Genomic DNA, 10,867 nt, shown 5'->3' with positions numbered 1-10,867 from the left:
TGAGTTCTGTAAATGCATATAGCACTGTGTTAAAGGACAGGGCATTTATAGGAGATCATGTAGTATCATGGATAGATAAAATGAGCAGAGCAAAAATTAAGTTTTGAAAGGGCTGTGAACTTCAGCTTCAGGGCATAAACCAGGTCCCAATTAATGGGGCTGAGAGGAATCTTTATTATTGTAGCAACTTATTTTACAACTCTCTCCCACAGAGCGTGGTGCCTTCCCAGGAAGCATCTCTTGTTGGCCAGTGAAAGCAGAATCTGGGCAAACCAGATCATGGGGTGATCCAATCTGCCACATCCATCACTGATACCTTCTTCTGTCATGTATGTGCAGGGTAGTGACCTGCTCCATTAAATCTCTCTGTGCAGAAGGTTCTATCTGTGTAACTATTTGTAACTGTAGTTGCATGAATGCTTTTCTCAGGGTTGGGGACGGACTGAGCAAGAAATACTGCAAACATGCACAGAGAATAACCCATAAGTATGTAGTCTGTTCTGCACAGAATCTGTGAATGCATCAGTGCTGTGTGCTTGTATGAACTGGTGTGTGCATATATTTTACATATCTCTCAGAAAATATTATTTGATGGCATGTGATTAAATGGGTCTTTTTTTAATATGTGGCATATGCATAAAGAAATCTATGTATGCACTTGCATGTAAAATAACCAAGTATGAAGGGAAAGTATCAAAATAATTAGCCTGTGCACTGAGCTAATTCTATGTATTTGTAAAAAGCATTGCTGTAGGTGGGAATCTCACCAGGTCACACAGGACAGCAAGGAGGACTAGTGTCCTCAGTGTCTGTGAAAAGCAAGAGAGACCTGAAAGTCTTTCCAAAACGTGCTCCCTTCAATTAAAAATCAATTTTAAATCCCCTACCTTTCCTAGAGCCTGAAGCATAAAACCCATTCTTTGAAGATCCGTTATTTTCCAGGAACTAAAAGTTTGGATCGGGGGTATTTTGAAATTATAGGTGCCGTGCTCTTGCCTCGCACTGTTGGCAATTGCAGCACTGCAAGCCCGACTGTGATTCCTGCGAGGAGGAGCAGGAGGAAGATGAAGGCAGAAATACAGCTCTATTTATGCTGATATTAGATCTCAGGCTACATGATCTCATCTAATTTAAAGTTACTCCAAATGAACTATCTCCAAGAGTATAATTTTAATGTTTCCATATCGGGCCATTCTTATCTTTCTGCATTACCAAGATATCATTCAGGAATAATAATCGCACTGTTAGTTTTGGTGTCTAAACAAGCTGGCAAGGAGAAATGGATTTGAGTCATCGCCCTGGAAATCGCTGCTGTCTCAAAATAAAAAATAAATAGTAAAAAAAAAAGGTACGAAGTTTATAAAACCCGTTCTTGAGGGATGTACAACTGCAACAGATGCCCTTCTAGGACAGGCGATTTAGGGTAAAAACGGAAGTATTTAAGGATGTAGGCGTTGGCATCTGGAAGGAAATCTTTCTTTTCCTTTCTACCTTTATTTAACGGGGGCATATATGGGATGTAAATGAACAAAATACAGCCCGAAATGCCCCGAGCTGATCGGAGAGTGTGTGATGCATCAAGGCAAATGCACCAGCCAATGAAAGCAAGGCTGCCGATTTTTTATCATTAATATTGTGAAGCAACATTAACTGATTGGAAAGACTTTTCAGGAGCAGGCAGAGCCTCCCTTCCCAACGATTTGTCTTGCTACACGGATTTTTGAGAACGACGCCAGGTTTCCCTCGTTTAATCTCCGCGAGGGATGACGAATGATATAATCCCACCCCTCCCGAAGAATCTGAGAATAAACAATGAAAACAAAGGGAGTTTTGTATTTTAAGCGGCGGAGGGGAAAACACACTATACTGAGGCGAGGGGGTCGGGGGAAGCGGCGCCAGCGCGGGTTTAACCGCGGATGTTAAGCGCGGCCGCGCAAGCCTGGGGGGCAGAGCGCCGGCAGCCGGGGCCGCTGGTATGGCTGCTTCCACGGGCGAATTGGGGTAAAAAATAAGTTTCCACGCGTGTCACCCTGCCACGGCCACGTCCAAGCCCTCAGGTGCCTGCCGGGGCGGGCAGCGCTCGGGCGCCCACGCCCCGGCCCGCGGGAGCGCCCCGACGGGGCCACGGAGACCACGCGTGGCACGGAAGGCCCCGAGTGATGTTAACGTAGCATGCGCCCGTGAGGGGGCACCGGGGTGGAAGGGGCCGCCTGCACCCCCTTTTTTTGTTGCGGGTCCTGTATGCACACAGTGGCTGCTGGGGACGGGGGGCAGGCTCGAGGGAGCCCACCTGGGGAAGGGGGAAATTTCCCCGGAGAAGGTCCGGTGCCGCCCCGGGGGAGTCCCGCCCGCAGCCCCCGCTCTGGGCACGGGGCTCCCGGCGAGGGCTGAGAAATTCGCGGCGCATTTCTGGGCGCAACGAAAAAAGCCGCTGGGATGGCCCTGGCGGCAGCAGAGCCAAAGCCCGCGGCGCTGCCGGCCCCGTCCAGGTGAGCGGACTCTAAATCATATACCCCCCTCTTCTCCCTCCTCCTCCTCTTCCTCCTCCCCGGCCCCGCACGCACACGGCTCTGCCGGGAAATGAAAGTCATTTATTGCAAGCGGAAAGGAAGAAAGCAGGAAATAAGGTCGAGGGCGGTTGTTGTTGTTGTTGTTATTATTGTTGTTGTTATTTGAAGGAAGGGGGTAGGTAGGTACCCACCAATAGCGGCACCCCGGCACGGAGCGGACGGCGGCGGCGGCCGCTCCCCGCCGGGAGGGAGGCGAAGTTACCGGCGGAGCGGCGGCCGTGCCCCGGCGGGGGGTACGGGGGAAGCCCGGAGGGGCCGGGACGGCCGCCCTCCCGCCTGGCCCGGGGAGCCCCCCCCCGCCGCGCCGCCCGCCCGACTTCTCGTTTCTCTCCCGGTCGCTCTCGGAAACGGGCGGGCGGGGGTAGGGGGCGGCCCGGCGGGGGCTTTTCGGAGCAGGTTTGTTAACCAAAGCAGGTGCTAAAAACCAATAAGCCTGGAACAAACGCGGTCCCCCCCGGGAGCCGGGACAATTGTTTCCATTTAATAAATATTTTCCCCACGGGCGTTTCGCGGGAGGCAGGCAATTATTCAAAGCAAGCCGGGACGCGGGCCGGCTCCCGGGGTTAAGCGGGGCTGCGGAGCAGGAAAGCGGGGGGTGGGGGGGGGTTGTAAGCGGGAGAGCGGCCCGGCGCACGGCGGAGCGCAGCGCTCACAGCCCCGACGGCGGCAGCGGCGGCGAGCCTGGAGGGCACCGGGACCCGTCCCGCTCCGCACACCGGCGGGATGCGGGCAGGATGGGGACGACCTCCTTCGGCTCTGCCCCCCCCACCGCTTCTCTGGCCTCCCCCGCAGCTGCTAGCAGCGCAGCAGCTCACAAAAGCCTGCCTCTTAATCTGCGCGTTTGAAGGGGGGGTGAGGGGGGTGTCCTCCTTTCCCCTCCTTTCTTCCTCCTCCTCCCCCCTCCCCTGTCCCCTCCCCTCCTCTTCCTCTCGCCCTTCCTCTCTCCCTCTCTTTTTAAGCGGGTCCCCCTCCGCGCTGATTGGGCGCCCGGCCGCGCTGTGAACGCCCTGCCGCTATGTCAGCCTGCGCGCCGCAGCCCCTCGCCTTTGAACTGCCCCGCGCCGCGCCGCGTCCCCACCGCCGGCCCGCTGCTGCGCCCGGCGGCTCGCCGCCCGCCTAGCCGCCCGCCGGGCCCCGCGGGCCGCCCCTCCGCGCCCCTCCGCGCTTCTCCGCGCCCCGCCCCGGCAGGGCTCCCGCCGGGGACGGCGTTGGCGGAGGACCTGTGATGATCAGCTGAGCCCGCTCCTCCCGCTCCTCCGGTTCCCTCGGCCGCCTCCGCCTCCTCCTCCTCCTCCTCCTCCTCCTCCCGCCGCCGTCCGGCGCCCCCAGCGCGCCCCACACCGCAGCGCCCCGCCGAGCCGCCCGCCCGCCCGCCCAGCCGAAGCATGTCCAAGCCCAGCGACCACATCAAGCGCCCCATGAACGCCTTCATGGTGTGGTCCCGCGGCCAGCGGCGCAAGATGGCCCAGGAAAACCCCAAAATGCACAACTCGGAGATTAGCAAGCGGCTGGGCGCGGAGTGGAAGTTGCTCTCCGAGGCGGAGAAGCGCCCCTACATCGACGAGGCCAAGCGGCTGCGGGCACAGCACATGAAGGAGCATCCCGACTACAAGTACAGACCCCGGCGCAAGCCCAAGAACCTGCTCAAAAAGGACAGGTATGTCTTCCCTTTGCCTTACCTCGGGGAAACCGACCCCTTAAAGGCCGCCGGGCTTCCCGTGGGGGCCACTGACTCTCTGCTGAGCTCCCCGGAGAAGGCCAGGGCTTTCCTGCCTCCCACCTCAGCACCTTACTCCTTACTTGACCCCAGCCAGTTCAGCTCCAGCGCCATTCAGAAGATGACTGAGGTTCCTCACACCTTAGCCACCAGCACCCTGCCCTACGCCTCCACCTTGGGATACCAGAACGGGGCGTTTGGCAGTTTGAGCTGCCCCAGCCAACACACCCACACTCACCCCTCGCCAACTAACCCGGGCTATGTCGTGCCATGTAACTGTACCGCTTGGTCAGCTTCCAGTTTGCAACCTCCAGTTGCCTACATATTATTCCCAGGCATGACCAAGACTGGGATAGACCCCTATTCTTCAGCACATGCGACTGCCATGTAACACCCACCCACACCCCTACAGGCGTGTGTCCCGTCCCGCCCCGGGTGGCAGCTGGAACTGGGATTCCTTCGTGTGCATGTACATAAAACCTGCAGAAGCAAAAGGCCACCCGAAACAGGACTCTGCTGCCCGCCACCGGGCCGGGACAGACGCGGACGCTGCCTCGGGGACTCGGAAATGCTCTCGCCTAAACCTCGCCCTGAGAGCTGGCCCCAGGCTCGGGGGGGGATCTGCAATCGCGGGGTCAGATAGGAGCCCGGCACTTGTAAGAGTTGTAAATGTGTTTAAAAAAAAAAAAAAAAAGCGAATCTTGAACTGCCCTTTCGGGTCAAAGCGGGGGAGAAAAAGAAAAAAAAGCGAGCGAGAGAGGCGGTTTCGATTTTTATTTATTCTCTTAATGTCTACGAGTTCTCCAGGGTCTCATGTCACTTGGACTTGACTTTGGGAAGTCGCGGTCTTACTATGATATTTTGTTTGTTTGTTTGTTTTCCTTTTGCACATTAAAAGACGAGATCAGCTGTGTTATATATATATAAATATATATATATATTTTGCCACCACGCACTACTAGGTAAAATTGCTTTTCATGTCAGAAAAGGGGACCTCAAAGTTAAAAACAAAAAAAAAAAAGAGGGGGAGAAACATTTATATTTAAAACATATGATAGTGTTTGCTTAATTTAAAACAGATAGTCCTTAAATTTGTGTGATCCAGTGAGACTAGATCTAAGTTTACTTTAGACAGAGCGTCAGGTATGAAGTCAGGCAGTAGAATTGTAAAAAATTAATACTACTACTACTACTAACGAAAAACCGAATAAAAACCGAAGGTAATTTAAATATGTTTTCACAATGTCTTGGGGAAGAAGAAAAAGAAAAAAAATATGTATCCGGCAGGATGTTACCTCGTTAAACCTTTTCATTTGTTGAACAAAGACGTTTTGAATAAAGACAATCTGTCATCTAACGAGGCAACTGCGTGGTGTAAATGCGGTGCCCGGGCTCCCCAGCCCCGCGTCCCGCACCGGCGGCCGCTGGGGCTGCGGGCGATGCTGCCCGCGGCGGGGCCGAGCTCCGCCCGCAGCCCCGGCCTTCGCCGCGGGGCCGCTTTCCCCGTCCCGACCCCCCCGGTAGCCGGTCTCACCGGCTCGGGGCCGGTTTGGAGCCTTACCGGGCCGGGTCGGGCTCCGTTTGGAGCTCGTCGGGAAAACGCGGCTGCGGGGCGAGAAAACTTCCGAAAAGCAGGGATGGAGCCGCGGGAAACCCGACTATCTGCGGGGGGCTGCTCCCCTGCGCCCCGGCCCCCGCCCCGTCGGGGAACCGGGCTTTCCCAAGTTGCCTCCGCGGCTTTGAAGTTTTACCGGTGCGAGGAAAGATTTGGAGGGGGGTGTTGGTGGTGACGGGAGGGGGTGGGTTGGATTAGCATCTTGTCCGGATCAGTTAGTGATGTTTGGGGGGGGCTGTTGATCGGGGCCCCTTTGTGAAGGGAGGGAGTCTCGCTGCAGAGGGGGGCAGAGACGGAGGGGAAGGAGTAAGACGCAGAGGTCCGTCTGGAGGAGCTGAATAGCCGGAGCGATGCGTGTTTGGATGTGCTTTGCTCATTAAGTGCTCTTTGGAGACCGATGTTAGAATTAAACGGCATAACACAATTAACATACATGGGGCTTGAATGGGAGGGTAAGCAGAGGAAGAATAGATAGATAAATAAATGAGAGATCAGGCGAAGGTAAACAAAAGGGGAGAGGAGAAAAGGGCTGAAAGGAGAGGTTAGAATGGCTGCTCCAGCCTTGTTTAGCATGACAAAACCGCTCTTACAAATGAGGACAATTAAAGGAGCTGGCTTGGGGAGGGCCTGGGAGCAGCGGGACTATCCGCTGGGACACGCGGGGCTGAATGCGCCCGGCGTGGGGCAGGGAGGCGCGGCGCGGCGCCGGGAGCGCCGAGCGCTGATTTAACCCCAGCTGACAGTTGCTGTCAGTCTGGGTGATAACACCGATAGCTCAGTGTCCTTTAACATCCACCCAGATTAGTCTGACAATGGTCGGAGGGAGACCGGGGCGGGGGGGGGGGGGGGAGCGGAAAGCGCCTGCCCGCGGCCCGCCGGCCCCCGCAGGAGATGGGGGCAGAGCGGTGGGGGGGACAGCGCGCCCGTCCCCCGCTCCCCACCGCAGCAGAGGTTTGGTGGGACCCTCCGTACCCCTGAGCCAGCCGGGCCGGGCTGAGGGGCGCCCGTCGGCGCGCTGCTCCCCGGGGCGGCCCCGGCGGCTGCGGGGGGAAACAGGCTCGGTGGGGGCCGGGGTGCTCGGGGCAAAATCGGGGCGAGGTGGGCGAGCGCGAAGAGGCAGGGCTGGAAACTTTAGCCGGGGTCTTTCCTTCTTACTTTCCTCCTTTTCCTTCCTTCCTTCCTTCCTTCCTTCCTTCCTTCCTTCCTTCCTTCCTTCCTTCCTTCCTTCCTTCCTTCCTTCCTTCCTTCCTTCCTTCCTTCCTTCCTTCCTTCTCTCCCTTAATTTCTTGTATTCATTTATTTTCTCTCTCTTCCTCTCTCCATCTTCCTCTGTCAATTTCTCCCTTCCCTCTCTTTCTCTCCTTCCGTTCTCTTTCACCTTCTTTTTTTCTTCTTTCTCTTTCTCTCTTTTCTCTCTTTCTCTAGTCGTGCTTCTCGTTCTCCTTTCCTTCTTCTGCCCCTCTCGCCCTCCACAGCCTCTGCTCGCGGTGTGTTTCGTTTCCATTCCCCCCGTTGTACTATTCCTCCAACTCTCTCGCCCGTCTGCAGGTGTGTAGCTATTTAACTCGTGGAGATAAATAAATTAAATAATGATCTTGACACTGCAATGAACCGATTACTGACTTTGATGTCAGAGGGAAACCAAGAACAGAAAGAAAGTTGGGGAGAGAGAGGAGGAAAAAAAAAGCTATTCCCTCGAGGGGGAAATGCAGCTCCTTGTCAAACCTGTTTCCCCACAACTGTCTCCTCCTTTCAATAAAATCATTAAACAAAGGCCGCGGGGTTATGCGCACCACGCCTTGGGTACGCGGACGGGCGCCGTCCCGGGCCAGGCTGCGCCGCGGAGCCTCGCCCGCACCCGCGCAGCGCAGCGCGGGGCCGAGCGGAGCCCCACGCCGGGCGGGGACCGGCGCACCGCGGCCCCGGCCGGAGCGCTCTCCCCGCGCTCCGCTTTCCTTTTTCTTCTTTTTCTTTTTCTTTTTCTTTTTCTTTTTCTTTTTCTTTTTCTTTTTCTTTTTCTTTTTCTTTTTCTTTTTCTTTTTCTTTTTCTTTTCTTTTTCTTTTCTCTTTTCTTTTCTTTTCTTTTCTTTTCTTTTCTTTTCTTTTCTTTTCTTTTCTTTTCTTTTCTTTTCTTTTCTTTTCTTTTCTTTTCTTTTCTTTTCTTTTCTTTTCTTTTCTTTTCTTTTCTTTTCTTTTCTTTTCTTTCTCTTCTCTTCTTTTCTTTTCCTCTTCTCTTCTTTTCCTCTTCTCTTCTCTTCTCTTCTTTTCCTCTTCTCTTCTCTTCTCTTCTCTTCTCTTCTCTTCTCTTCTCTTCTCTTCTCTTCTCTTCTCTTCTCTTCTCTTCTCTTCTCTTCTCTTCTCTTCTCTCCTCTCCTCTCCTCTCCTCTCCTCTCCTCTCCTCTCCTCTCCTCTCCTCTCCTCTCCTCTCCTCTCCTCTCCTCTCCTCTCCTCTCCTCTCCTCTCCTCTCTCCTCCCACCTTCGCTCGGAAAATAGTTCTGTTTCCGCTCAGTGCTGCCTGCCCGACCACCTAGACAGTTAAAAGCATCCATCCCAGCCTTCCTTTAAAGAAAACAACAAATAAGAAAGAGGAAAGAAGTCGGGGGGCAGAAGGGACTGGGAGAGCCCTAGCTGGAGCCCAGGTGTAGCTGTACAATCGCCAGGGAGCTCTGCTGCAGGAGAGACAAAGACAGAAGGGGAATTATGTGGTGTTAAAAAACTTCATTTTAAAGGACACATTAAGCCCATAGAAGTCTCTGAGAAATATTACTTATTTCTGCTTATTAGTGATAATAGCCCAGTAAATTTGCTATTGAGTGTATCAAAGACATTCAAAGAGACTTTGAAACATCAAAAAGATTGCAATTCTGATTTTACGGTTTTATTCCAGGCCCGACCTCCTGGCTACATTCCTTGATTGTAGTGTTTAAAAGTAAGCGGTGATCAGAAGTACATCCTCCTCCTCCGCTCCCAGTAGCCCCGACCTGCCGGGCCGGGGACCCACGCGGGGCACGCGTGGGGCTCCGGCCGCGCCGGGTCCGTGCTCCGCCGCTGCTCCGGCTTCCAAGGGCCGGCGTGGGGGCGGGCAGGTGAGAACACGTCCCGCGCTGCCCGCGGGCAGAGCGCAGGCAGGAGGGTCCCCCCAGCCGGAGCGTGCTCACCGCCTCCCTTAAAAAATAATTAAAAATGCTTAAAAATTAAAATACTGAGCGAAATCCAGCCCAGCCCGCTGCTGCTCCTTCTCCCCGCCTCGGGGAGGCTGCAGGGCCCGGGAGGGCAGGAGGGACCCCGGCACCGCGGGGCGAAAGTGGGCTGTATTTTCCGCGCTGCTCCTCACTCCGGAGTGAGGCAGCCTCTGCCACTGCCGGGGCTTTTGATGTGTCCGTAATTTACCCGGGTTTTTCTTTTTTTCTCTTCAGTCCTTAATTTTGCCTCCCCGTCTCTCTTTTCTCCCTTCACACGCCTCTGTTCCAGTTGGGGTGTTTTATACCAACATCAAAGGGACAACGCAGCCTTTATTTCCTTTTTTTCTTTTCCTTCCCTTTTTATTAGGGCAAAATACTTCATCATTACTGAACGTGCCGCGTTTGGAAACCTAAACAAGAAATAACGTGCAGGGTCTGTGCAGGTCCACACTGCAACAAGCCAATGTGTGTACGCGTAAAAGCCCAGAAATTAAATACAGGTTGATCCCAATTTAAAAAGGAGAGCGAGGGAGAGGAAGCCAGCCCTTTGAGTGTGTGAGAGAAAGAGGGGAAGAGATGAGTAGCTGGTAATTATTGAAATATAAGGATGAGATTAATTCAAAGGAAACAAACTATGAAAACAATTGGAGCCGAGTGAAAAGCAAAACCCAGATTAGAATTTGCTTGTGGTTTGTTGTCTGTCTGCTTTCTTTCCTCCTCCCCACCCATTGTCACAGTGCAAGGCAATGGGATTTGCACACTTGAGGTGTAATAGCATTACTGCATTAATTAAAATTTTCATTTCACGTCCAGATTGTTTACTTATCTGCTGGAAACATATGTCGGGAGAAGTTGAGATTCTGGATTCTGCTCCGCTGCCCAAGGTGCAGCGCAGTACAGGGGGGGAGAGGATAGCTTCAGATTTTTTTTTCCATTGCATCCTCCAGCCTTATCTCTCTGCTGTAAATTATAAGGAGACTCCATTGAACTGAATATGAAGATTATATTTGCGAGCGGCGCGTCCTGGAGCGGCCCCGGTCCTACTTTGAAATGAAACAAGCCGTCTTGCGGGCCCTGAGCCCCGCCTCTCCTCCCCCCCGGGTCCGGGGGGGGCGGGGGGGTTGGTGGATAGGACCCCCCGACACCCGCCCCGTCCCGCGGAGAGGGAGGGGGAGCCGCGCCGCGATGCTCCCCGCTCCTCCCGGGATGTTCCCCCGCTTCTTTTCGCTCCCGGCCGGGAGGCAGCGGTGAGAAGCGGGAGGCTCCCCCCTCCCAAAAAATGTGCTTTCCTAAGCGGCCCCCCAAAAAAACACACCCAGGAGGAGGGAGGAGAGACCGAGCAGCCCTCGGCCCCGCTGTCGGGACAGCGGGCCGGGGCCGGGGCCGCGCCGTCGGGGCGGGCGCTGCGGCGGAGCCGGGGCTCTGTCCGGAGCAGCGCGGCGAGAGATGCCCGGGCGCCTGCAGCAGTCAGGTGCTGCTGATGGGAGCCCTCTGTTTGTCTACTCCCCTCTCTTTTTTTTTTTATTTTTTTGGGGTGTTTTATTTTTTTACTTTTTGCCTTTTTTTTTTTTTTTTTTTTTTGAAGACACCCCTGAGAAGGCAGTGAGGTGCCGTCCTCTCCGCCGGGTCTATCTGTAATTGAATCTAGGTCAGTTATTCTAAAGCATGGGAGAGGCTGATTCCCTCTTTCCGACATCAGCCCGGAATTTGGGGGGGAGGAGAGGGGGGTCTTGCAATTTCATTTAAAATGTAATGGTGGATGAACCGATAAGCAAATAGGGG

At 54.4% G+C, this 10,867-nt stretch overlaps 1 protein-coding gene across 1 annotated transcript; it reads left to right on the top strand.

Annotated features, from left to right (window-relative positions):
* The first annotated feature begins 3,955 nt into the window (after positions 1 to 3,955).
* On the top strand, positions 3,956 to 4,678 carry SOX14 (SRY-box transcription factor 14). Its single transcript, XM_009488255.2, has one exon. The coding sequence runs from the start codon at positions 3,956 to 3,958 to the stop codon at positions 4,676 to 4,678; it is 723 nt and encodes a 240-aa protein (XP_009486530.1).
* Positions 4,679 to 10,867: the final 6,189 nt, after the last annotated feature.

This window comes from Pelecanus crispus, chromosome 9, assembly GCF_030463565.1.
Source record: "Pelecanus crispus isolate bPelCri1 chromosome 9, bPelCri1.pri, whole genome shotgun sequence".
Classification (NCBI taxonomy): Eukaryota; Metazoa; Chordata; class Aves; order Pelecaniformes; family Pelecanidae; genus Pelecanus; species Pelecanus crispus.
The sequence above is the reverse complement of the archived record's forward strand: the minus strand, read 5'-3'. Positions and strand labels throughout refer to the sequence as shown.

What these genes read in the sequence shown, in the direction of transcription:
- SOX14 (XM_009488255.2), top strand. Translation starts at nt 3,956, where the DNA reads ATGTCCAAGCCCAGCGACCACATCAAGCGCCCCATGAACGCCTTCATG.